At 37.5% G+C, this 27,949-nt stretch overlaps 2 protein-coding genes and 1 long non-coding RNA gene across 6 annotated transcripts; 2 read left to right on the top strand and 1 right to left on the bottom strand.

Moving 5' to 3' along the window:
• On the bottom strand, positions 1 to 14,021 carry LOC125254430. 4 transcript variants are annotated; one of them, XR_007181661.1, is made up of 6 exons: positions 13,894 to 14,021; positions 13,230 to 13,410; positions 2,267 to 2,524; positions 2,068 to 2,136; positions 897 to 1,101; positions 1 to 736 (listed from the first exon to the last, which is right to left on the bottom strand). It is a non-coding gene; the product is annotated as an uncharacterized LOC125254430 (long non-coding RNA). The 4 variants fall into 4 exon arrangements; XR_007181663.1 differs by lacking the exon at positions 13,894 to 14,021 and having other exon boundaries at positions 254 to 736; positions 2,267 to 2,326; positions 2,438 to 2,524; positions 13,230 to 13,427; XR_007181660.1 differs by lacking the exon at positions 13,894 to 14,021 and having other exon boundaries at positions 254 to 736; positions 13,230 to 13,427.
• On the top strand, positions 4,365 to 11,921 carry LOC125254429 (galaxin-like). Its single transcript, XM_048169045.1, has 5 exons — positions 4,365 to 5,388; positions 5,503 to 5,682; positions 8,766 to 8,839; positions 9,586 to 10,036; positions 10,144 to 11,921. The coding sequence occupies exons 2-5, from the start codon at positions 5,601 to 5,603 to the stop codon at positions 10,500 to 10,502; spliced, it is 966 nt and encodes a 321-aa protein (XP_048025002.1). The 5' UTR covers positions 4,365 to 5,388; positions 5,503 to 5,600; the 3' UTR covers positions 10,503 to 11,921.
• cfap45 (cilia and flagella associated protein 45) lies at positions 13,617 to 27,949 on the top strand. Its single transcript, XM_048169044.1, has 12 exons — positions 13,617 to 13,773; positions 13,920 to 14,039; positions 14,121 to 14,266; positions 16,535 to 16,679; positions 17,856 to 18,026; positions 18,106 to 18,284; positions 18,368 to 18,497; positions 18,576 to 18,722; positions 20,432 to 20,545; positions 20,655 to 20,848; positions 24,455 to 24,679; positions 26,207 to 27,949. The coding sequence occupies exons 1-12, from the start codon at positions 13,771 to 13,773 to the stop codon at positions 26,280 to 26,282; spliced, it is 1,650 nt and encodes a 549-aa protein (XP_048025001.1). The 5' UTR covers positions 13,617 to 13,770; the 3' UTR covers positions 26,283 to 27,949.

Genomic DNA, 27,949 nt, shown 5'->3' with positions numbered 1-27,949 from the left:
GGCCATGGAACCGGAAGTCCTAAAATGCTAACTCACCTCTGGGTACTGTATTCCGGGTACTGTATACTCATCCCTGAGGTACTGTATTCCGTGTATGTTTGGAATTTTGAGATCACTTGTGTAGACGTCCTTGGTGAGCACCAGTAACCACACTAAAATACTTAAATATTTAAAGAGGATCTATTGTTTTTTGTTTTGTTGTTTACTTCTCTCTTTTTTTTTTTTTACTTTCTTTAGTTTATATAGTGTATAATGTTGCTGTTAGAGCAAGAAAAAGGTCTGCAAAGTTACAAAGCACAAAGGGAGTATGGAGTGAGTGTAGTCTTGAGTTTATTTCAGGAAACAAGGATGTTACAATATTACTCATTAAAATAATTCCTACTCAAGCCATATGTAAACCCTCCGGTCCTTCTCACCACTGCTTCAAGCGGGACTCAAATCGGCATCTCCAGCGTGGAAGGGGGATGCCCTAACAAGGATGCTAAAGACCACAGTCTCTAGCATCAGTCGTACCTCTTGGGATCAGGGGAGTTAGGTTTACCTGCACAGCTCTCACTAGCTGGCCTCCGTTACACTCACCCTCCTAAACCTCACTCCCATCCGGGTCACGGCACCAATGCTGGGAGATCCACTTGCCTGGGCAACGCTGGAGACTGGAAATCCTGAGGCTTATCCACACAACAGAATGGTGTTAGAGGAGAAGTCGAGGGGCTGTAGGGAACCAGCAGAGGTGGGGCTGATGGACAGGCAGAATTAGGATGTGAATTAGGATGTGGAAGTAGGGTGGGTTCAGTGACGATGACATAGACTTGATACAGGGTGACGAAACAGGCTTTATGCTGGAAAGGACCAGCGGCGATGAAGACACAGAAGACTTAAAACCATAATAAGCTCACCCTCAGCAGTAGGGTAGTGGATGGGGTTTTCCTCCAAACACTCGAACTCCACCAGTAACCCCACGACGACACACGTTGTAGCTCACACACCTAGTCAGACTCACAATGGGGCTCTGGCTCCTTCATCGAAGGCGTAAGCTCTCCATCTGTGGTGGACACTGGCTTAATCTCCATGCAGTCTGTGCAATCTCGGGGCAGTCGTGGCCTAATGGTTAGAGAGTCAGACTGGTAACCAGAAAGTTGCAGGTTCAATTTCAATACCAGCAAGAAATGACTGAGGTGCCCTTGAACAAGGCACCTAACCCCTAATCGCTCCACAGCAAAATAGCTGCCCACTGCTCTGGGTGTGTGTGTCCACTGTCCATATAGTCCACATGACCACAGGGTGTACCATTTGTAAATTTTAGGCTTCAGTAAAGCCGGCACCCCCTTTGCGGCTGATATGCACCCTCGATGCGCACTTTTGCTGAGCCTGCACTTGTGTATTTTTGAGCTGAAACTTCACAAACACGTTCTGGGCACACCAGAGACTTATATTACATCTTGTAAAATGGGCATTATAGGTCCCCTTTAAGTAATATAGTTAAGTATTTACCATGGTAACTGTTGTTTCCGTAACCCCAAAATACCAATTTATTTTCACTTTGTGTTATTTTTTATATTTTTAAATGACTGTGGTGGCTCATACCAACTTACCAACTTGTATTAACACAAACTAGTTTGGGGCTGCTATTTAAGAGTGAGAATTTCAACACATTTGAGAGTGTTGAAAATGATGTTATAACGTTACTCTGTGTGTTCGCTTGGCGGCTGTTATGAGACACTTGTTTGAGACACACTGCAGTAAGATAGATTGATTTTAGAATATCATATTAAATACTGGATGGCTTGTGTTGATAAATGGCATGCGATTAATTTTAAAACATATTGTATGATGGAGAAAATTCTGTATTACTGTTAATAAAAATAAAGATGCATCTGATTATGCTATGTTAGCTACTTCACAAAATAGTGTTTTTCTCTGAGGCATGGTAAAGCATGGTACTCGCAAAAAATCAAGAAAATTAGATTTAAAAAATAAGACTAAACGTGATGAGCTATATAACAACAATTGGTTTTCTGTCTATAAATATATCAAAACAGTTGTTGTCACAGTCACCGTCTGTCTCACCTTCCCAGAACTCCATTTCCCAGCATCCCTCTGTTTCCTCACCTGCACTCAGTTACCAATCACCTGCACCTGCAAACCATCCACTCATCAATCAGACACTATAAAGACTCTCACTCCCTGCACCACAGTGTCTGGTCTTGTCAATGGAAAGCACAATGTCTTTTGCAAGCACTATGTCTCGTGTACGTGGACTGCTTACCTGTATCCCCGAATCCTCTTCCATCTGTCATCAGCTCTCTATTCCCTGTGGACCCGTCACCTGCAAAGACATTCATCTATTAACTCTCCAGCTAAGTCACTGTTCCAAAGTACTTGTTCATTGACTCATACTCTCCGTTGCCAGTGTCCGTGCCTCTGTTTAAATAAACACCTGTTGATTCTGATAAAGCCTGACAGTTGTTCCCTTGTCAAATAAAACGTGTAATGCATTCAAGCGTCTTTGGTGTTTCCATGGTTTCTACAAAATAAAACCAGAAACAGAGGTTATGATACAATTGACAGGTAGCGACTCGCACGTCCCAGAGCCTTGGTTATAATTGCTTTTTTTTGTTTCTTTTTTTTTTCTGTCGATTTACAAATAGTTGAAAACATTTGGGATATTGTAAGTACTCAAGTGAACAAAATATATAACACTGGCCTAGTGGTTTTTGGATATTTCACTGCAAAAATCTTACACATTGCACCTTTAATAGCCTTTACCTTAAATTACCTTTTACTGTTTATTCATCAGTATTAGTCATATTCTTTTTTTTTTTTTTTTCTTTTTTAATAAATACAGTGTATATATAGGAATATAATATTGGGATTTATATAGGAATGTGGGTCCCATGGCCAAACCACTGATCTAATTAATGAGTCATCAAAGAGACGAGTGTCAGGAAACTAAGAACAAAGGTAAACTAGATGACAAAATAGAATAAACAGGAACTGATGAAAATGATGAAAATGAAAACCTACTGAACATAACTGTGACAGTCTTTCATCCACTCCTATTTTTCCTGCATTTTCTCTTTCCAGTTTCACTGGAGAGGCGGGGTTTTAATAACATAAATTCTCATTCCTCTAAATCTGGATGTTAGTTTCTTGCTTCACTGACGAGGGATACACAATGGACATCTACACATCAAATGCATACTGTATGGCAATCCACCTTTTAAAGTTGGTTGTCAGTGGAATCTGGGTTATTTTCTTTTATATCTACAAAATAAATTATATAACTTTTTCTGCTTAATTTGCAGGTTTAATGACAATCTTGTTTGTGTTTGCCACACCCTCTGGACAAGGTAAGAATGGAATCATGATTATACTTTAGATATGTTTTAGAGGCGTCTATAGGTTTTATTGAATTAACAAATATAGTTGTATAAGACATCACAATAAATGATTGATTGAATGAGATAATTTCAGTAGTTTTGTTGATCGAAGGAGTGAAAAAACATTTAGCACATGAGAATAACCATTGATTAAAAAAAGATGCACAGTAATTAGCAATGTGACTTGTAATTATTATTACTATTATTATAATTACTTTATCATTTTTACTTTAGCGTTTTCTCTCAATTTAATATTAAGAGAATCTAACATTTAGTTTTGTTGAAACAGAAGGAATGGGAAGAAATTAGGCATTGAGAATTTATCTAAATTATGAGTTTAGGTTAGGAGCAACAACAGCTTCTAATTCAGACAGTTTAATTTCACTCTCATTGAGTTAAAAGCTTCAGACAGTCCCACAAATGCATGCTGCAATCAACAAATATATTATGCATGGTTTTGCAAGCTCACCATAAATTACACCAATGTATACATATCTTGTGACAGCTATCATTTAAAGGTGCTAAAGAGGATGTTTTGTTTTATACATTTTTGCAATATTACTTGAAACTGTCTTTATTAACTGATAAAGGACTATTTATTAGGTGCACTGAAAGGAATAATATTAATATACATCATCTGTGCACGAGGTAGGGCCTTAAAAACATCAGCCAATCATTTACGTGATCATCGCGTAAACGATTGGCCCTCTGGCTTGTCAATCACTGCCATTACGTTCCTTGTGAGAGACGTGCACGGCTGCGCGCTCCAGTAACTTTCCTCACTCCACAGGCGCTGCATGCAATGTTTTTGTCAGGAGACAGGAGTAACAACTGCAGATTATGAGTTACCTGCGGTGAGTCCGACATAATGAATCCACTAACACGACACAGCGAATGCCGGTGGTAAACACTCGTGTTCCAATACTCGTGCACGTGTTTTGGGAGGCGTTCCCTCGAAATGAGCTGTGAAGGAGGGGGGGTTGTTCTTATGCATGCGCTCATTTCAAAAACTCACTAACAGTCTTTGGTTTCTCAGTCGACGAAAAGATCCTCTTTAGCACCTTTAATGCACAAATAACTAAGACTAAAATAAAGGCCTACTTAAGTGTACTTAAAGAGGTTACACTTTCATGACAATATAATTTCTTAACACGGTTAAGTTATAATGATTTGAAGGTGAAGTGTTAGATTTTATGTTCAAATAAATTCTCTTAACCTGGATTATCGTTCATTGACTAGTATTTGTTTATTCAAGGGTTTATCTTCATTAAAAGGGTGAACATTGAGACCCCCGATCTCTGTTCAGATCTCTCTGTCAGTCTGAACAAAACATACACACAAAATGATCCCAAAATCCCAGGTTCGACAAAAATGGCACTGCTCCATATGTGTTCACGGTGTGTGTGTGTTCAATTGTAACTGCTGTGTGTGTGTACATGGATGGGTGAAATGCAAGCACAAGTTCCGAATATGGGACACCATACTTGGCCACATGTACAAAAACATTGCATGCAATTAGCACTTAAGTATATCCTATTAAAGTATATAATTCCCATGATAAGTGCTCTGGTTTACAAGTATGTTTGATCATATAATCACAGGGCAATTATAGCCCTTGAGCATACATAGAGCGATGAATGTAGCTAGGCCAAAGGTGGAGAAGGGGAGGAGGAGGGATGGTTGAGCTATGTCATCGTAAAAGAAGGTAAGTTAAAACGCTGCTTCGTGTTTAGATGCACGTGCTCCTTTCAAACTTGCATCATGGACTTCATTTAAAAGAATGCTATACAGACTCTTTCACAAGAATCAGTTTTGTCTTGTTTTATAGTTATTCAAACTAATTTGTTGTTCCTATTATTTATTTGTCTCCTAGGTGATGTATCTAAAGGATTGAGTCAACTAGATACTGACTACTGTAATTCTCTTCCCTACAATCCCGTAAATCAGATTTGTTGTAATGGCACCATTCAGACTCGAAGCAGTGCTCACACAGCATGCTGTGGTCAAGGTAGACAATACACTCGATCTGTCTTTAAAAATGAGTCAGTGTTTGCGCTGTTTCATCTTTTCCTGTTGCCTGTTTTTATGACATTTTTAATATTTTAAGATGATTCATTTACAGACTTGTACATAACAACAACTCAGACGTGTTGTGGTGGCAACACAACCCTTGAACTGAAGGAAGATCTCTCTTGTTGTGGCAATAAATCATTTAACAGGATGACCCACTGCTGCTGTTTTAAAAATGACACTCTTGAAGTGAATCTCAAAGATGAAAAATGCTGTCTGACACCTCCAAAAGGTTTGTCTAGCTGTTAGAGGGATTATTTGCCTTATAATAACTGTTCTGTATATTTTGATTAAACTGAATGAATGAATGAATCACTGTTTAAGTACAGGTAAAGTTGTGTGGCATCCTCATTAGCCACTTAAACAATACATTGCAGTAAAATAAAATATGACAATAAATGTACCACATTTTTTATCTGTAATGGTAACACCAAATATAAAATGGATGAAATCTGCTCAGAAGGAAAAAAAGCTTTTATGTTTTGGCATCTGTCCGATTTGGTTGCACAACTGCATAATTGTTAGAAACTCTCCCACACATCCGGTAAAACTTAAAATTTTTCCAAAAATAGAAAATGGGAAAATACTTAAATGTGGAGTGTTATGGAACCAAATTGTTCAAAACTGGAACTACTTAACAGCCCTGCATTTTGCCTTCCATCATAGATGAGGACATAATCACAATTAACTACAATTCCAATTTGTACATGTTATTTTTTTTATGTGTATCATAAAATTAGACCCAAAATTAGTCAGTTTTAAAGGTTTTGAAGCAGATTGTTTTAAATAAGTTGTTCTATCTCAAGGATGTTAACTTAGAAACATGTAGTTTTCAACCTGAGAGAATTCTGTCACTCCACTCGAAACTCTGACACATCAAAAAGTTTAGTTATCGTAAAAGCAGTTTAATCTAAATGAGGTTTGTTCTCATGGGTCAAGCAAATACGCTTGAGCTTGTGTAACGTGTTTGATGTGCTCATCAACATGTACGTGCACAGATCAATGTTAATATGCAAATAAAAACCTAAATTTAATCTGCACATACAGTGGATATAAAAAAGACTACACACCCCTGTAAAAAATGAAACGAAGATTAATCATTTCACAGTTTTTACTATTGAAACACAATGTGACAGAGAAAAAAAACTTGGAATAATTCTGAAAGGGTGCACACCCCTGAACTAATATTTAGTTGAAGCACCTGTTGATTTTATACATCACTCATGCCTTGTCCAAATACCCACACTTGCGGTCTTGGCCACTTGAAAACTCGTGCATGTGACAGGAAGTAAGTGCGCAAGACTGTCCCATGTCTTAAAAATGCCCAAGTGCAGTGCCCTTAATGCACACTAAACCCACACTATCTTTAATACCGCTTCTGAGAGCTATTCGAGGCTAAGCGTGCATGCATTATGTTCGGGAACTCACATGCCCCGAAACGCGAGTTGTCAAGGAAAACATACGACTGCAAGTTAAATTAATTATATAATACATATAATTTGGTAGTAAAATATAAAGTGTTGCGCATTTTATTGATGCAAAGATGAGTAGGCTATTTTGTACAACATTTGCAACTGATTTTTATCACTTAAAGAAGCATCACAATTTTAAAATTGTGTCTTCTGTTAGTTACATAGTGACCACTGAACAGACATTTAGAAGTGTATTTTAAAATGTAGTATAGAAAATAATAATAAAAAAAATAAATAAAAAAAAGCTGTAAACGCTTGCATCGTTTGCAAGACTATAAATGTGTCCCATTAGGTAATCAAAAGTTCTACACACACTTGCAGTCTTCACGCCCACTTGAACGCTTGGGTCAAATACAGGAAATGTGAGTTCAGCTGTGTTTAGTTTATTAAGTTCCTTTCTTTGTTCAGTGTATTTAAGTGTGTTTCAGTCTGTTCTTTGTCGGTTCTCTGTTGTGTATACCCGGTTGTGCTGTTTGTTTTCTCAGTCAAGTATCTTGCATCTAGTTCTTTTTAATAACCCTTATACTGCTGCACTTAGATCCTCTCCATTTGCTGCAATCTCGTGTGACACACTCCTTTTCCTCACTTCTAACTATTCCTATCCCAACCTGAGAAGAGGGGAGTACGCCAAATATGCATTACCTTTACTCTATTTACAGTGGGTACGGAAAGTATTCAGACCCCCTTAAATTTTTCACTCTTTGTTATATTGCAGCCATTTGCTAAAATCATTTAAGTTCATTTTTTTTCCTCATTAATGTACACACAGCACCCCATATTGACAGAAAAACACAGAATTGTTGACATTTTTGCAGATTTATTAAAAAAGAAAAACTGAAATATCACATGGTCCTAAGTATTCAGACCCTTTGCTCAGTATTTAGTAGAAGCACCCTTTTGATCTAATACAGCCATGAGTCTTTTTGGGAAAGATGCAACAAGTTTTTCACACCTGGATGCAACAAGTTTTTCCTCAAGGCTCTTCTCCACCGATAGCTCAGTTTGGCCGGACAGCCAGCTCTAGGAAGGGTTCTGGTCTTCCCAAACGTCTTCCATTTAAGGATTATGGAGGCCACTGTGCTCTTAGGAACCTTAAGTGCAGCAGAAATTTTTTGGTAACCTTGGCCAGATCTGTGCCTTGCCACAATTCTGACTCTGAGCTCTTCAGGCAGTTCCTTTGACCTCATGATTCTCATTTGCTCTGACATGCACTGTGAGCTGTAAGGTCTTATATAGACAGGTGTGTGGCTTTCCTAATCAAGTTCAATCAGTATAATCAAACACAGCTGGAAATGAAGGTGTAGAACCATCTCAAGGATGATCAGAAGAAATGGACAGCACCTGAGTTAAATATAACAGCAAAGTGTCACAGCAAAGGGTCTGAATACTTAGGACCATGTGATATTTCAGTTTTTCTTTTTTAATAAATCTGCAAAAATGTCAACAATTCTGTGTTTTTCTGTCAATATGGGGTGCTGTGTGTACATTAATGAGGGAAAAAAATGAACTTAAATGATTTTAGCAAATGGCTGCAATATAACAATGAGTGAAAAATTTAAGGGGGTCTGAATACTTTCCGTACCCACTGTATTATATGTAAGTGTGAACTCATGAACATTTGTTTTCTGAAGATGAACAAAAGTCTTATAGGTTTGGGAATTATATTAGGCTGAGTAAATGTAAATGATGACAGAATTTTTCTGTCTTTGAGTTCAGTTGTGTTCTGTTTATTAATTCCTTTGTTTGTTCACTGTATTTAAGCCCTGTGTGACATAATTCTTACTTCCTATTTTGATGTATTTGTCTCACTCTATCATCCATTCTCTTTTTCTCTCTTCTCTAGAAGCTGAATTAAAATCCCCAGAGTATATCAGTTGCTCAGGAATAAATTACAAGAGGGAATCAGGTCTTACTCAGGTCAGAATTCTTTTCATAGACAGTTTTAATTATGGCAGAGAGTAAGTTTAATAGCATTTACTGAAAATAGCAGTATACTGAATTTGCATTGTGTAAATAGTGTTAGATGTTAGGCTATTTATATTTGCTGCAAAGTGACAAATAGGCTACTAATTACACCTCAGTGAATTGTAGTACGCTGTAAAACAGTTTGCATTATAGTTTGCATTAACAGTTTCATTATAGTCTACCTGTGGCTAATACCCGATTGGATTTAATTTAGAATTAAACAATGAAGAATGCTGATATTTGGAATGTTACTACTTAAAGGTGCACTATGTGAACATTTTTGGTTCAAAATTAACCAAATTTAAAAAAGGAGTCAATACATTATTGTGTCTTTGTTTTACCCTGATTCACCCTGAAATAATACTTTAAGCCTCCCTGACAGCAACAGAGTGACGGCCCAGACCTGGCCCACATCCAGTCTGCATGTAATCCACATGTACCAGATAGGGGCCGGATATGTTGCTGTCTGGGCTATTAGTAAATGTTTCATGAGCAGTCGGATAATCTCTCTCACTTTTTTAGTTACGAGATAGAGCCATATTCATTCGCACAGTCACGCAAAGCCAAAGCATAACCAAAACAATGTTCTTCTGAAAAATGTATGCAATTTTGTTAGCTAGAGGGACAGAATTTACATAGTGTACCTTTAACCAAAAAATATAGTCCATTTGCAAACACTTTGTATATATGTGTTTCAGTGCTGTGGAAAAAATCTCTACAGTCTGTCAGATGTCAATGTGCTGTGCTGTAATGGAATCCTTCATCTCAATGTGCCTGAGCAGTCAGAGTGTGTCGGAGGTCTAATATATACTCAAAAACAGCTCAAAATGAGCTGTGGCTCACAAATATATGACCACCACAAACAGAGATGCTGCTCGGGTGATCTCTACAACACAAGTAAAGCAGAATGCTGTGGAAACCTCTTGCTGGAACATAATAGCAACAAAATTTGCTGTTCTTCCTCAACCCATGCCATGCTTCACGACACCAAACCAAATCACTTTTGCTGTGGGCATTACTACTACAACGCGTCCCTGTGGAGCTGCTGTGCTGAACATCTCAAACCAACACCAAGCCATAATAGCTTTCATCCAGAATACAGACTTAAACCGCTAACGGATCTGATTCCTGACATATGCCATAAAACAGGTGATGAGCCCTGTTCAGGTTTTGATCCTGTGCAACATGAAATGCTAAACACTAATTTTTTATTTAGTCGAATCAAATGAATGATCTGTGTATTTGTTTGATGCTAGTGCTCTTTGGCAAAGTGGAGAGTGTGGTACTTCAGAATAATCAGCGTCACATTGTGGTGAGAGTCATTGTGAAGGTCAGCGGGATATCAGAAGGGCCTTTACTTTACGTGATCCTGGATCACTGCAGCTCTCCAGTGCTAGAGAATGGCATGACCTACCTTTGGGAGACAAACAACAACAACAACAACAACAACAACAACAGAGAGTACAAGCCTCTCTCCATCCCTGTTGATGTAACCACTGATATTCACATGTTCTTTACAGCATGTAACCTAAATCTCATGAAGGCCTTAAGTGTCAACACCTGTTCACAAATGCTCTGTATTCAGGGTGGATTTTTATATCAGGGAAACTTTTGAATAGCATCCTTTTGGTGCCATTTATGTTTTTACCTTTTATACAGATAACACCGCATTTCCTTTATTAAGATTTATTAAGCAAGTTTTTATGAATTAAGCTATAACAACATAATATATCTGTGCAAATGTTACTTTGAAGTGACTTGAATGAGCAGGATAGTTTAAAGATGTCTTTCCTTGATTCCTTTGTCTTATATCCTTGCATTCTATAGCTTATACGGTCACAAAATTCAGTGTAACAGAAATATTGGCCTGACTAGACCTTTCTGGTGCAATTTATCTCACATTAAGTATTAATATGTCTGGAATACATCATTACTTACCAAACGTAAGTTGGCCGAACTTTTATCAATCAGGTAACTTTAAAAAGTTAAACTACTATGAAAATGTGAGCACAGAGAGATTATGAATTATCTATTATTTAATATTATGTACTGTATTTGATATTTAATCAACCTCAGGTCTATTCCAATTTACACACAGGTTTTACAGTCCAAGTAAAAAAGGTGCTTTGATGATGTTTGATTCATTTTTGTTTTTATAAAGAAAAGAATTGTTCATTTAAAAGCTAAAAGTGGCTTGCGTCCTAATTCATCATTTAGAAGACAACTACATTAAATTTTATTTTGCATATTAGCTCAACCATACATTTGTTATACCATTACTTGACTGATTTGTTTAATATTGTATCTTGTGTGAATACATAATATACACTTCATCTGTTATAATCGTGCAGCTACTATATACCATATATAAACTGTATTTATGCTATATACAATTTTAAAAAACAAACGTTTCATGCAGCTTTCATATTTGTTGTTTTTACAGTTTCAGTATATTTGTGATACAGTTAGACATGGAATTTTTCAGCAGGTATATTGTCATTTGTAAATGTACCAATCAAACCATTTATTTCAAAATAAATATATTTGTGATCATTGTGAGCAGTGTTTTTTTATATGTATAAAGTGCTCAACAACCTAATATTCATCTTTACATAATGGGTTTATAATATAGTGGCATCTAAAACATACATTAACCCAACTGAGAGGTAGAGTGAGCATAACAATGTTATGACTGACACAGTGAGTATTTGCATTGATAAAATAAGAAAGATTGGATATGGAATTACGATTCTGATTGCCATTACTGTGAAGCAAGCAGAGAGGTTCCTGAAGAAGATACAAGAAATGAGGACTCATGGGGAAATGGTTATACCAGCATGGTCTATTCACTAGAATTTTTACTAAAAATAGTAGTTTTTAGATAACATATCTATTTACATATTTCCAGTATGATGGGCGAGGCTTAACAAGGCTTAAGCTGACTGTTTTTTACACAGTTGTGCTGCATCCAAAATCTCATACTTCCCTATTATATAGTAGTAGGGGAAAAAATAACTAAAAAAACTACTATATGACAAAAGAAATATGTCCAAATTCACAGTACTCATAATAGGCAAAAAGTGTCCAAAAATATCCCATTAGACCACAGGAGAGGATTTGTGAATGGCGGTGAAGCAATGCAACTGACACTGGTAGGACACATGATAATGACAACATGGCGATGTAGTATGTCCAGACAACATTCATACTACACACATACTATATTTTCTTTTTTAGCAGTCGTGAAGTAATTACTTATTCAAAATAAGTACCTACTCAAGAGAGTATGCAATTTTGGACGCAGCCCTATAGTTTATTGTATTGTTTATCATTTTCATTAGTGTAATTTTTAATTAAATTTTTAGAGCCTCATATATTGAACTAAATCAAGTTAACTTAAACATTTCAAGAGGGTTACCAACATGTGGGGTTGGTTAGGATTATCATTTAAAAATGCAATAGGCGACTCTCTACAGAAACATTTTTGTTATGCTGGTTTAAAGTCTCATATCCTGATAGTAATCACTATGTTAAGCGGTCTAAATGTATTTTTATAAATATGCATCCTCAGTGGAAGGCGTAGGACCATAAAATGTCCGTTCAATCATTGCATTCGGTCCGAATGAAATGATAGCATGTGTTCCCTGTCAGTCAACATATGTTTGCATACCACTGACTGCGCAACCTGTTCACGCAGACAACGTCATCAGCGCGTTCATGTACGGTGGCAGGCAAACAGCCTAACTTTAGTTAAAGGGTTAGTTCTCCCAAAAATTAAAATAATGCAATTTATTACTCACCCTCATGCCGTTCTGACAAGAATATTTTTGGTGCGCCAAAAAAACAAAATAACGACTTATTTAGTGATGGCCGATTTCATAACACTGCTTCAGGAAGCTTCTGTGTGTTATGAATCTTTTGTGTCAAATCAGAGGTTTCACGTGATTTCAGCAGTTTGGCGGTTTGACATGCGATCCAAATCATGATTCGACACAGAAGAATTCTGTGAAGCAGTGTTTTGAAATCGGCCATCACTAAATAAGTCATTATTTTGTTTTTTTGGTTCACCAAAAATATTCTCCTTGCTTTATAATATTAATATTGAACCACTGTACTCACATGAACTGATTTAAATATGTTTATAGGACCTTTATGGATCTTGAGAGAGGAAATATCATTGCTCCCTATGCAGGCCTCACGGAGCCATCGAATTTCATCAAAAATATCTTAATTTGTGTTCCGAAGATTAACGAAGGTCTTACAGGTGTAGAACGGCATGAGAGTGAGTAATAAATGACATCATTTTCATTTTTTGGTGAACTAACCCTTTAAGATTTCTCACCTGTGAACAACACATGATGTAATCCAGGCAATAATGTTGTCTCTGGTCGTCTCTCTTGTGGTCTGTGCGCGTTCCTGTGTTTTGGAGTGGCTTTGGACGACGCTTTGCAGGGAGAGTGAGAGATTGTATGCTTTCAATGCTAGCAGGCTAAAGTTAGCATTTCCCAGATCGCCTACTGCACCTTTAAATGTAAATAATTAACTAAATAATTCCTGAAAATTAATACAGAATAAGTAATTAATATCGAGGGTCCTCCTAGAAATGCGGTCCTGAAACTGCAGGCTCCGGTCTTGCAGGAACTCCTTCATTCAGCGCTCGTAACCGCAGTAACCGTGTCTCCATGGAAACGTAACAACAAACTACAGCTGTAGAGAGTCGGTTTTATTGCTAGTAGGCTGGCTGTGGTCAACTTTGCTGTTATTCTTTATTTTTTTCATTTTAAACACATAAATTAGAAAGAGTGGCAATTACCTTTCACTTTGTTGTGGCTCTGTTGTCATAACTTTTATCCTATGAAGTGTTTCACGTAAGCTCAACAGAAATGGTAAGTAACATGAATGTTATGAGTCGATTCTTTTTTTTAGTGAATCAAAAAATGGAATAAAACGAACTGTTTTGTTGTTGTATTAAGGACTCGTGAGATTTAAATCATATAACTACTCACTAGTTGGTCATTTGACATTATTTCAGCCTCAAAGCGCCGCGTCTTCGAGTGGGAAGCTGTCGAGCAGCAGCGCTTTGACGCGCCGCTATCGCACACGAGCCCTCACCTCTCATGTGGACGAGACCCTCTTTGGGACCCCCAAACAGGTAGACAAAAGCTTACTCTATGGTCTTAGACATTAAATGTAAAGAAAAGGAAGATCCAGCTGCCTATTGAATCTTTCTCAGCATTCTGCTGCTGCTATGAAAGATGATGCTGAGGGCAGAAGCGTGAGGTCAAGGTCAAGGTCACTGTCAAGCTCTGCTCCTGCAACCAAAGAGCCAAAGATGGAGACGGTTCGCATCATCACTAAAGACCTCATCAGAGACCTCAGGCAAGTAGAAGCAGAAGGTTTTTACACTGTGGATATATGTAGTTATCCTTACTGACATATTTATCTGTAACGTTACAGAATTAGTTATGTTGGTGTAACCTGATTTGACTTGAACAAAACCAGTCAATTTGTTACCATATAAGTGCATGTTTTTATCCCTGAACTGCATATTTTGGCCATTTGTGTTATTGCTATCTTTAAAGGGGTCATGAATTGACATGTAAGAGGTCATTCATTGTACTATAAAAACATCCTGTAAGTTCTGAAACTTACAGTAAGTCCACAAACCAAGATCTGAAAATGACGCATTTTTGATTTTGTCACATTTATGACGTAGGCTAATAGTGTGGTGAAAGACTCTCTTTCTGCAGAATTAGATCAACGCCGACTTCTACATCATCACATCTTTGGCCCTGCCCACTGGCCGATCAACTGACTAAAAATAACATTAGCTTCTAAAAGATCCTAATGCTAAGAACATTTTTAAAGGATTATTTCACTTCAGAATTAAAATGTCCTGATAATTTACTCACCCCCATATCATCCAAGATGTTTATGTCTTTCTTTATTCAGTCGAAAAGAAATTAAGGTTTTTGAGGAAAACATTCCAGGATTTTTCTCTATATAGTGGACTTCATTGGGGTTCAACAGATTGAAGGTCCAAATTTCAGTTTCAGCACAGATTCAAAGAGTTCTACACAATCCCAGACGAGGAATAAAAATCTTATCTAGAGAAACAATTAGTAATTTTCTAAGAAAAATTTAAATTATATACTTTTTAACCACAAATGCTTGTCATGCACTAACTCTTGCCACACATTAAGTAATCACGTTGGAAAGGTCACGCATAACGTAGGCGGAAGTACCAAGCAAGTGTTTACAAAGCGAACATGCAAAGACTAGAGCCGCGCACACACTTAACGATTGTAAGGCCGATTATGAATGTAAATTGATACTTATGACTGATCGCGCTCAAACATGTCCAGTCAGAGCCAGTTGCGTTCAGTCTGCGATAACAGTCAGTGTTCAAATTCCATGTTATAAGTATTTAAATCTGCTTCAGTCACAGTTTAGTCTTTGCATGTTCGCTTTGTAAACACTTGCTTGGTACTTCCGCCTACGTTATGCGTGACCTTTCCAACGTGATTACTTAATGCGTGGCAAGAGTTAGTGCATGACAAGCATTTATGGTTAAAAAGTATATAATTTAAATTTTTCTTAGAAAATGACTAATTGTTTCTCTAGATAAGACTCTTATTCCTCGTCTGGGATTGTGTAGAGCTCTTTGAATCTGCGCTGAAACTGAAATTTGGATCTTCAATCTGTTGAACCCCAATGAAGTCCACTATATGGAGAAAAATCCTGGAATGTTTTCCTCAAAAACCTTAATTTCTTTTCTACTGAAGAAAGAAAGACATAAACATCTTGGATGACATGGGGGTGAGTACATTTTAATTCTGAAGTGAAATAATCCTTTTCACTTCAATTGTAATGCCTAATCTGTGATCAGTGAATATTGTTTATTGCTGTTTATGCATCGGTAAATCAAGCCAGTGACGGTCAACTTCACATTGTTTCTCTGAGTAGCATGAAAATAATTTAAATAGTGATTAAATTACATACAGAAAGCCATCAAAGAACGCTCTCTTTATAATCACTGGAGCTGTCAATCAAACAGCGCAAGTTTATCAGTGACTGAGTTCTGCACTCCCATTATAATCAATGAGGCTGTCTACACTGCACAATGAATCTCTTATTTACATCATGCTTGCACTGTTAGTAATGATGAAAGCATTCATGAGAGTGCAGAAATCGAGTTGCAATGACGAGATCACAGCATTCATGTCTGTCATCTGTTACATGTTCACTGCAACCTTTCATGTGATGGGAGTCGATCTAATATAATGCTATAACCAACAGTTTTCATTATTAGTTAATCTTGACAGCTGTAGTAGTAAAACGTAGTAAAAGTTTTCAAGAGAGTTCCACATGAAATACTTATTTCATATGCAAAGATGTTAGCCAATCACAGCAGTGGGTGGGTGTTTACACTGAAGTCTCACAGTGGACACACCTCTTAAAACAGAGAGCTCAAATCAGAGGACTAAAATCAGGGTAGAAAATGGTCTTTTATTTCTATATTATGATTACAATTTTTGATGTAAAAATCATACTAACATTATAAGTGCTCAGTAAACTTTATAAAATAATAATAAAAAATGCATGACCCCTTTAAGTCTGCTCTTTGCTCTTGTTTTGTTGAACCAGAATCCCAAGTGAGGACCCATCTGGGCAGTCTGTTATCCTGTCATCAGCTGAGTTCAGGCGAATCATGGTGGAGTCTCATGTTCCTAGTGAAGAGGAGAAGGCAGCTGTGCTGGAGGCCCAACGCCAAGCCCGCGAGGAAGCCATGGTGAGCCAAGAATGTCAAAATTGAACTTAAACACTTTATGGTTACTCATTTGGCGGAGCGGATCTACCCGGGTTGCATTGGTTGGCCACGGCCACCATAAGAAAAAACATTTGTTAGCCACCCAGAATTATCCTAGTATAAAATATAAATGTTTCCTGTATTGCCTTTTACCAGCTGTGCTTCATTGTGATGACAATAAAAAGCCACTCGGAACGGAAATAATAATCAGCTCAAATGAAACTGCAGAGCTGTTTGTATTCTTCTTCAGTTCCTGTGTCAATTCCTTACTGCATTGTGTTTACAATGAATTACTACATTATGAGAAATTATTTTAAAAAGACATAAAAAAACGTGTGCATGCATGCACATTTTTCCAAGAATGAATTAATCAAACAATTATGTATGAATGGAATTGAAAAACTCAATGAAACAACAACACTAATGTTATCATTATGTTAGAATGAATTATAACATCAGTATTACAGTGCATATTTACAAAAATATAACGGTCCTGCTTCTCAGGCAGCCTATGATTTCACGAAATGCGCTTAAGTTTTCACATGAAGTGAGAAATGCACAGCCAGCACCAAACAGACATGCACTTAATTATAAGTGCCATCATTTCGAAATAAATGAACAGCCCGAAACTGACTCAAAAAGTGAATATATTGCTGGGTCTTCATGATAGTTGCGAAATGTTTGTGCATTATTGAGTAAGCATTGGCAGCTCAAACATTTTCATAATAGTTAATTCGTAAAAAGACTTTGATTCCCGAACTTGTTCTTGTTAGGCACTGCCATTGTTGTCAATGTAAAAACATTTCTTCTGCGGTTGCCAATCCGTAAGCCAGAAACACAGAACACGGTTATTGATTGTTGAATTATTATAGATGAAACACTTATTCCAAAAGTATCATGATAGCTCTGCTGCAGCATTTAACTTAGACAGAATAAAGCTTACCATGTACACTTTAACAGGCTGTTCAAACAGAACTCGTTTTGTATTCCACTGTGCTGGTTTTCTGTTGTTTTTCTAATGTAAACCTAAATGTCACTGCCAAGTCTCGTGTTTTTCAACACAAAAAAATATGCTCTGAATGACTGAGCCAAAGAACACTGTCTTCAAAGAACTGCTAAATGCTTCAGGAAATGAAAATCTAGTTGTTGTCAAATCAGGAGGCTGCAGAGCAGAGAAAAGCACAGATGCGTCAGGCGGACCTGTCTCGGCAGAAGAACCAGACTCTCAGTGAGCTCGAGGCAGAGGCGAGGGACCGGGCTCAGTATCTGTTGGAGCGGGCCAACACCCTGAGAATGGAACAAGAGGACGAAGTCAAGAAGCTCAATGAGGTAGGTACCACACTAACAAGCCAATCCATCACCGACTGGTTGTTTCCTACATGCAAATGTTGCCATTGTACTCCTGCAGTTGATTCAGGAAGTTCAGTGCCATGTTATCCGAGATGCGCAGCTTGAGGAGAAGAAACAGAACCGCACAAAGTGGCTGGAGGAGGAGAAAAGACTGGATGCTATGATGGAGGTGGAGCGTCGCCGGGCTTTAGAAACCCAGGAACAAATCGAACAGCTCCGCAAACAGCAGATGATTCAGTAAGGATGTTTACGCTCTATATTCTATATACTCGACATATAATGTATTCCTCCCTATGGTTGATGGGTGGGTGTTATTAAAGCGGGAAGCTGCGCATCCTGGACCAGATTCAGATGCGTCTGGAGGAGAAAATGCTACAGGAGGAGGTGAAGGAGCAGGAGGGTCAGCAGTTGCTGGAAAACATGGAAAGGGTGCAGATGGAGGAGCTCAAGGTACATGCAATTAACATCTAGTTTAATTTGAATCATAAGTAGTTTTCGGACTCACGTGCAAATTCTGTGTTAACACAGGCCATTGAAAGGAAGAAGGAGGAGCAGAAGAATTTGCTTCAGGAGATTCAGAAGATAAATGAAGAGAATCTGCTTGCTAAAGAGCAGAAAAAGGAAGAAGAGAGATTAGCAGATCTGCGTGCTGTGGAGTATACGCGCAAGAAGTTGGTAAGAAAAGTCTTTTTTATATATTTCTCACTATCTCGCTTCTCTTGTCATCCACCACTATAATCTTAAACTTTAAAATCAGGGGCAGACTGTTCTGGCAGTTCTTACCTTGTAAATCAAATACAATAAATAAGGAAAAATTGTTGAATAAAGTTAATAAAGTCATTATTTTTGTTTGTTTTTTTTGCACACAAAAAGTATTCTCGTCGCTTCATAACATTAAGGTTGAACCACTGCAGTCACATGACTATTTTAACCATGTCTTTACTACTTCTCTGGACCTTGAATGTGGTCATTTCATTGCTTTCTATTAGAGATAAAAAATAAAAAAAGAAAAAGAAAAAAAAATACCTCTTAATTTGTGTTCCGAAGATGAACAAAGGTCTTGCAGGTTTGGAAGGATATGAGGGTAAATAATGACAGAAATTACATTTTTGGGTGAACCAACCCTTTAATTAAGCATTCAAATATGTGGACAAACACCAGATTACAGTATGTTCACAACCTGACAAACACTGATTCAGCATGTTAAATCTGCAAGATGCCGACAGGGCTAACACACTGATCCGAAAAAAATCCAAACATTTTCCCTGCTCTCTTTTTAAAAATATTAAAGTACTTCAAAATTCCGTCTATGGCAGGGAAAGAGTTAATGAAATCTAAGAGATTTCTGTCTCTCCATTGACAGTCTATGCAATTTGATGCTTCAAAAAGTTTAGTCTAAATGTTCAGAAGAGACATGCACGATCACTTTATAGAGACAGAGCGCATTTATGTTAATCTGAAAGCCACGCCCACCGGGGGGGAAAACAATCCAACCGTCTCCATTGAGTTTGTGTTGCGTGAGGCTGCCTCCTTGTCTTTTCTGACTTATTACAAAAAACAGAACAATGTCTAAAAGCTGCTGTGTGACAAGGTGCACAGCTAACAAGCTAAAAAACCCAGAAATAAGTTTTTATAAGCTGTCGACCCCCAAAAACGAATGTTTAAGGACATAAAAGTGGATACAGGCAGTGAGACAGAGAGCAACGGGTCATATTACTATAAGAAATGCATTGGATGGGAACGTAATCGGCGACAGGTGAAATAATTCTTTGACATGGTAAAAAATAATGAATGGTTTGTTTTTGTTGGTTTGTTTAGCATATGTTGTCGCCGATTACGACCCCCTCCAGTGTATTTCTTAAAGTAATTATGACCATTTGCGCTCTGTCTCACTGCCTGTATCCACCTTTATGTCCTTAAACATTCATTTTTTGGGATCGACAGCTTATAAAAACTTATTTCTGGGTTTTTTAGCTTGTTAGCTGTGCACCTTGTCACACAGCAGCTTTTAGACATTGTTCTGTTTTTTGTAATAAGTCAGAAAAGAGAAAGAGGCAGCCTCACGCAATACAAAGTCAATGGAGACGGTTGGATTGTTTTCCCCCCCGGTGGGCGTGGTCTTCAGATTATGACGCGTGTCGCTCTGTCTCTATATGATTATATGATTATATGACCACAAAGGAAAAAATATGGTTTTAATACTCTGGCCTACTTATTCCTTTTCTGGGAACAGAAGAAGGATCAGATAATGGTGAATTTACTTTGGGAAAATGCTGAGTCAAGCCAAACAAAGAGAAAAAACTAGCAACATCAGCAGCTGCAGCTGGCATTCCCACCAAAGTTTAATAGCCACATTAATCCCAGATGTGTCTGATGAACTTTAGGAACGAGAAGCAGAGTATGAAGCTGAGCAGATACGAATCAAGAAAGAAAAAGAAAAGGAAGTAGCGCGACTGAGAGCTCTTCAAGAACGGGACAGAGACCATAAAGCTGAGCAGGTAAAATTTCTAAATCTCTTTGTATGAGAAGTATTCCCATGATAGTGTAATACATTTTGCATTCTAGATTCTGGATTTCAAATAAATATGTTTTTTTGTGAACTGTGAGGATGAGATCAGGGCACGGAGGAACCAGGAAGCAGCAGCGAGGGAATGGAGAAGAAAGGAGAAAGAGCGGACTACGAAAAAGCTGGAAGTGGAAGAGAAGCTGAAGGTTGCTCGTTTGGAGCAAGTCACTCATAAGGAGCACCTGCTGTCCATTGAAGCTGGACGAGAGAGAGCAGAGTTTGAGAGGGTCCTGAGGTACAAACACCGTTATGTACTATTTGTAGCGATTTCGTACAGTTATTAATTAATTTATGAGGTAGACATATGAATATAATAAAGCTTTATGATTTATTATTATGCATATATCGACCCAAGGGGGAATTAAACATATATTGTGAATTAATTACAATGAATTATAATCAATTACATATATGATTAGTTCTGGTTTAATAATTATTTAGAGAAACCGTCGGTTTGTCCAACAAACCTTTTGCTCCTCACAGAATTATCGGAAGGAAGAAAGACTTCCTATTCTAGCATCCAAACGTAAAGCGAGGATGTAGGATCGAAACGTTAAAGTGACCTGGTTTTTGTTGAAATGAGCAAAAAGAACAATCGAGCATGAATAATGTGTTTAATATATGCAAACTATGACTACAGAGGTTATACGGCTATACACAGGATATACACATATATACAAAGTGAAAGTAGAGAAAAAGGAAAGAGAAGGCAAGCAGCAAAACTTACAAACAGTCCTTGAGGCCAGCATGGAAATCAGTTTCATTATCTAAGATTGAGAAACGATAGTACTTGCATTAGTCTTGCATGTCGAGTTTCAGTTTAGCGCTGGTGCAGTTCGTTGGCTTCTTCCGTTCCGCGGGAAGGTTTGAACTGAGGGCTTGAAAGTTAGTTTCGTCGGAAGACGGTGGTCCCGAGAGATGAGCGCGATAGCAGCGCGGTCGCCGTGACGTCCGGGAGAGACGTGCGTGAGTGGGCGATGCATAATTCAGGGCAGTCGGGAGAACACACAGCAAAATCCTGGTGCTCCTCTTTTATGGCAGATAAGCCAACACACCTCCTTGAGGTGGAATAGCCAATGACATTGGTGCAAAGTTGGCGGGCAAGCTTTTCCTTTGTCTGGTCTCCTAGCTGAATTTGCATAATTGATGACTATCAGATCGGGTTTCGAGATGGAGTACTTTCTTCACAATATCATTAAACAAATAGAACAATGCATTTGACAGCCATGTAATATACATAGGTGAATGAGACGTGGAAATAGCTTTAAAATGAATCTAAACTTGACATATAAGAAAAGCATGTAGAAGAAGTTATGGTTTACAGACAAAATTCCATCATTAAAATGAACACTAGCACAAATACAGTCATTTAAACTAAGTCTAAACACTAGGAAGCATATATGCATTGGATATATGTGACGGGTACACTTTGGCACAGTCATATTCTAAGAGTAGCTGTACATACAGTACAATCTTTAAGCATGTTTGTGTGTTTTTGTGTGTCTGTGTGTGTGTGTGGAATTTGTCTGGTCAGTCTCTGGGCCCACAAAAGGGGGGTGATCCTTTTGAGGTCTCCAAAGTTAGGAAGTTGGAGTTTTCTGTTTAACCTCACGGGTCCACAAACATGCCAAAAGTCGCAGTTGGCTGGAGCCGATTTAGTGATTTAAAAACACAGTTCATCAGGTTAAAAGCGTTCTGAAATTTCCAAAGTTTATTGACTACGAACGGATCCATCCAGACGTTACATGTTAGAATGGCTGTACACAGGGTTTTAGAAATACAGGGGTCCAGAAAAGAGTTTGCTAGAGAGATTTGGGGGCCTGAGGTGACATGATTCCCCTGATCTACATGTCTGCATTTTAAATGCTGTACATTATTACAGAGCCTCTATTCCTAGTCTAATTTCTACAATGCCCCTCCTTCCAAAAAGCCTAGAGTGCTCTAATTTGCCAGTTGACCCCCAGTGCATTGTGACTGGCCAAAAACCTCAACGCTTCTTACCATAATCGAGAACTTCAGCTTCCTAAGCTTCTAAAGCAATAGTAAACACACAGTTAATAATGGCGTCGATATTAATGTATCAGTTCAAGCCCAAGTTAGATTCTGAAAATGCTGATGATCAGGCAGATAGACCAGAACCAGTTTTGCAATTTTGCAGAATGTTTCACAGTGGTAAGTTTTTCTTTATTATTATGCAGTATATTATACATTACAAAACCCAATGAGTCAACCTGGAAATTAAACAACTACCTCTATAATCCCCACACACGTCAAATCATTTACTTACTGACAGAACAAGGGGAGAATGGACAAAAGCCACCAAAAATTAAAAAATGACCCAGAATGATTTGTCCCAGGAACTTTTTTCCCCCCAGACCTGTTGCTGTCTGTGTTTCCATCGCGGTCTAAAGTACCGTGAAGATTAGGCACTTAGTCCAGTGACCTGGAACTTTTGTCCTCCGCATATAAGCTTAATAAAACCTGAACCTTGTTGTCGGTCCATCTGTCGTATTTTTTAAACTCCACTGTTGATTCAAATAGCAACTCTTCCTGCATGCACCGCAACAGACTTTTAAAAATGGTGGTTGAAATAAAATGCTGCGTGGATTAATCAAACAAAATGCTGTGTGAACTCAACCAATCAGCATGTTCAGCACCCAAGTCCCACCCCCAAAAGTTCCCGAACTTTGAAAAAGTACTACCTCAGAAGCAGGGACTTTTTTTTTTACCTGGAACTTCATTAAGACCCTGGTTCCTGCAGTCGAAACACACGAGTAACACTCCAAAGTGGTACATTCCTGCGGTGGAAACGCAGTTAAAGATAACTTTGAAGATTGTATGCATTTGTTAGATCAGTGGCCGGTTGCATAAACCACTTAGACTAGTCTTAAAAGTTAAGACACTAATGTTTTTCTTGAAGAGTGGTCCTAATTTTTTAAAGTTCGTTACATAAAAAGGTAGATTGGTGTAATTTGAATTGGAAAAATAACATTGATTACCCCTTGGTTAACTGCAAGTTGGTCAAACTAGTTCTTAAGACACAGTCTTAATATAGTGACTAAGATTATGCAACTGGCCCCAGCAGATCAAATCTCCATGTGCCCGGATGCCAGAACTTGTGAAAAGATATCCGTTTTTCTGGTGTGCAACCCAGCAAATCTGTCAACAGAAAGTCTTGTATGGTATCTCAAGACTCAATTAACAGCCTTCTGTCAGCCTGAGAGTTTGACTGAAAGCCAGAGAATAGCAGAAGCAGGAGACGAAGTGATGATAATAAAATAGCAGACTTATTACTGAATAATCTTAGTATGTTTCAAAGTTCAGACTTCATCTAGATGTGACACTGCTCAATGCTCTGACTTTGTCTACACCAGTACAATTCCAACAAGTTTTATTATACCAAGGGGAAAAAATGACTAATGATTATAAAGGATTATGAAATTAAATATAAAAATAATAACAAAATAATTGTAACATGGTTGGGCGACGAAGAAGATGAAGCTTAACAGTCTTTAATAATCCAAGGAGTAATCCAAAAGCAGTAGCAACACAACACACAGAGACATCCACCTGACGCCAACATAAACGAGACCCGACACTGAACTAAGCAAAGACAGGAACTTATATAAACAGACGATTAACTCAAATGACAGACAGCTGTGATGATTAGTGCAGTGTCCATGGTGACTGATTGTGGCAGTAAAACAGAACAAAGGACCACATGTGACTGATGAAAACAATGTCGTGTGAGGGTGTGACAATAATAAAGAAAATAAAACACCAATGTATGTAGGTTGTTATTGAAAACCTTTAGATCCTTCACTGTATACTCCTTTCCCAGGGCACAACAGGAACTCATTGAGAAAGAACGAGAAAAAGAGGAGCAGCGTCATCAACAAATCCAAAGGCATGCTGAGGCTGTGAGGCAGCAGGTACGGGAGAGAGAAATGCAGGCCGTCACCCAGCGCAGAGAGCTGTTCCGAGAGGGGGAGCGGCTGGAAGAGGAGGCGCGCAATCGCAGAGCCCGACTGGACGAGATTAAGGAGAAGAAGCTGCGGGAACTCAAGTATGTCCTGAGAGTAAAGTAGATAGTGAAGTTATATAAAAATGACTAGGGCTGCTCCCTAATAGTCGACAAGAAGAGGCTTAGTCAACCAAATTTTAATTAGTCAGTTAGTTGCAAAAAAAAAAAAACCCACAGGAATTAGCAAAGTCACGCAGTCCAACGGAAAGATTGTTAACACGCCTGGTCCACGTGGTAATTATGTCAGGCTGGAAGTCCAAACGTTCATCCACATCAAACATGGCTTATAATTTGAAACATGTAAGTAACTTTACATGGCCCCTCACTCTAACATTAATGTTAAAGTGTTAGTTCACCCAAAAATGAAAATTCTGTCATTAATTACTCACCCTCATGTCGTTCCACACCCGTAAGACCTTCATTCATCTTCAGAACACAAATTAAGATATTTTTGATAATATTCGATGGCTCAGTGAGTCCTCCATTGACAGCAAGATAATTAACACTTTCAGATGCCCAGAAAGCTACTAAAGACATATTTAAAACAGTTCATGTGACTGCAGTGGTTCAACCTTAATGTAATGAAGCCCAAAAATGTATCAAACTGTCAGGCTTCGTTATGTCATAAGTATTTCGAAACACAAGATTCGTAAAGCTTCAAAGCTTCATGAAGCAGTGTTTTGAAATTGCCCATCACTAGATATTGTTCAATAGAGTGTTTTTTTTGGCGCACAAAAAGTATTCTTGTCGCTTCATAACATTAAGGTTGAACCACTGTAGTCACATGAACTGTTTTAAATATGTCTTTAGTAGCTTTCTGGGCATTGAAAGTGGTAATTAACTTGCTGGTGATGCAGGCCTCACTGAGCCATCGGATTTTATCAAAAATACCTTCATTTGTGTTCCCAAGATGAACGAAGGTCTTATGGATGTGGAACGACACAAGGGTGGGTAATAAATGACAGAATTGTAATTTCTTGGTGAACTAACCCTAAAATATTTGGCATGTTATAATCTGTGTAAATGTTTTGTCAGCATTCATCATTAAACCCATTAAGATAAGCATTGCATTATACAAAGTGGTTAGAGAGTGTTTGGAATTCCACAGTGCAAGTTTAGATAGACAGAGCAAGCATCGTCAAATTTATTTATAAAATGATGATATAAATGATTTTCTAGATTTAGGTAATTTATCTTGTTGTCTAGCAGATAATACATTCAGGTTTCACTTTATTTTGTCAGAAAATTTATGTCAGTGCATAAACTCTATAAAAGAACAACCGAAAACAAGCTTATTATGTGAAAAGTTTTGTGTTTGCACTATATTTCTGCCATTTAGGATTTTTTTATGTAAAGTAATGACGTTCACACTGTAAATGTTAAGTGTCCAAATGCAAAAAGGGCCACTATATGATAGAAAGATGTTGTGGGAAAGAAAAAGAGACAACAGAAGCTTTACATGAATCATACCCGCAAGAGTAAGAGATAATATGTTGAGGTCAGATCATGGTCACTTAAATCTTGCAACGATTTAGCCAGGCATTCACATGTTTCCACTTTTGACCACAGGGCAGCTGGGCTCTCAGACAAGTACTGCAAGGAAGTTGAGCGTAAAGTTCAAGCCCTTCCAACTCTTTCAAACTGAGCCGGAGGAGCAACGGAAATAGAGGAAATGGATACGTCAAATGAATGAAAGAAGAAAAACAGTTGTAGTTTGCCAGTCAAGTTATCTCGACTGAATTAAACCATGTGTAAAGCACATATTTTTGGCCAGTTGTTGAAAAGATTGCATCATCACTAGTGGGAAGGAAATTAAGTTTATACCCAAAATGCAATGACTCGTGTGTTTTTTCTCTTTCTGCTGTTGACTCAGCATGACTTTTTCTTGATGCCAAATGTGTTAATCATTCAAAAGTCAACACTGCTTTCGTTGTTTTTAAGAGTTCTTACTGCATTTTTATATACTCTAAAAGAACATTTAGTATAAACTGTAATATTTTTGAACAGTTCATGTTAATTCCAATTAAATGAAAAATCTTATAGTTTAAATGTATATTAAATACGGTTAGCTGAAATTGAGTGCTTCTTTTATCCCACTTAAATACATCTGTGTGTAATTTTATAATTATTTATATTTGTCTTTGAAATATGGTTAAAGTGTACAGCCGAAGGTAATGACAAGCATTTATGGTAAACAAAAATATATTTGAATGCCATTTTTATTAAAACTTATATGTCATGTATTTAAGTGTATCTGTAATTACATATTTGCAAATGAGTACATTTAAATATATTAACTTTAAATGTAATATCAAAGAATGCACTACAGGTAAAATTATAATCAAGTATGTGCTTTAGAAGGCTATGTTAGTACATTAAAACAAGACAAATGATGCAACCATTAAAAACCATGTGTAAAGCATATATTTTGGGCCAGTGTTTTTCGAATTGTTGAAAAGATTGCATCATCACTAGTGGAAAGGATATTGCACATTTATACATAAAATGTGCAATGAGTCGTGGGGTTTTTCTCTTTCTGCTGTTGACTTAGCATGACTTCATTTCTTGATGCCAAATGTGTTATTCAAAAGTCAATACTGCTTTCTTTGTTTTTAAGAGTTCTTACTGCATTTTTATGTACTCTAAAAGAACATATTTTAGTATAAACTAATATTTTTGAACAGTTAATTTCATGTTAATTCCAATTAAATGAAAAATCTATTGAAAGTGATTCCAATGATATCATTTAAAACTTCAGCATCATTATTTGACCAATAATTTATAATAAAAAATTTTTTTACAGTTACAGTCATTTAATAATTCAGCAATTTAAATAATAAATCAATCATGCTGAATCAAACTAGTATTTATCATTATTTCACATAAAACGAAAACATATATGCTTAGTAAGTCGCACCTGCTTCTGTTTATTTGTGATCACTGAACTGTATAAAACAATTTCATTAGGGCTATTATGTACAAAGGTGTCCTTATTTAGGAAAATGCTGATAAATGCTCATGTTCACGGTTTCTATGAATTTTTCAGATCTGAGTTGCTGTTATTGATTTAATTCCACTATGGAATTAATTCAACGTTCTCTATGGATTCGGATACCACTACAAATGACTGTTTCTCAAATAGTAAGGGTACAGCAGGTGATTGTGAACACAGCCCCTGTACTTGTGCCAGATCGTTGTCGTTTGTGCCTGTCCTGTCCTATCCTATTCTTGGTGTTTGTGGTGTTTTCTCCATACGGGCTAGTTTTGTTCATTTTTGATTTTAATAAAGCCCATTGTTCACTCTGCGGTTAA

Source organism: Megalobrama amblycephala, linkage group LG19 (assembly GCF_018812025.1).
Source record: "Megalobrama amblycephala isolate DHTTF-2021 linkage group LG19, ASM1881202v1, whole genome shotgun sequence".
In the NCBI taxonomy this organism is placed as follows: Eukaryota; Metazoa; Chordata; class Actinopteri; order Cypriniformes; family Xenocyprididae; genus Megalobrama; species Megalobrama amblycephala.
Note: the sequence above shows the minus strand (reverse complement) of the source record. Positions and strands in the feature narration are given on the sequence as shown.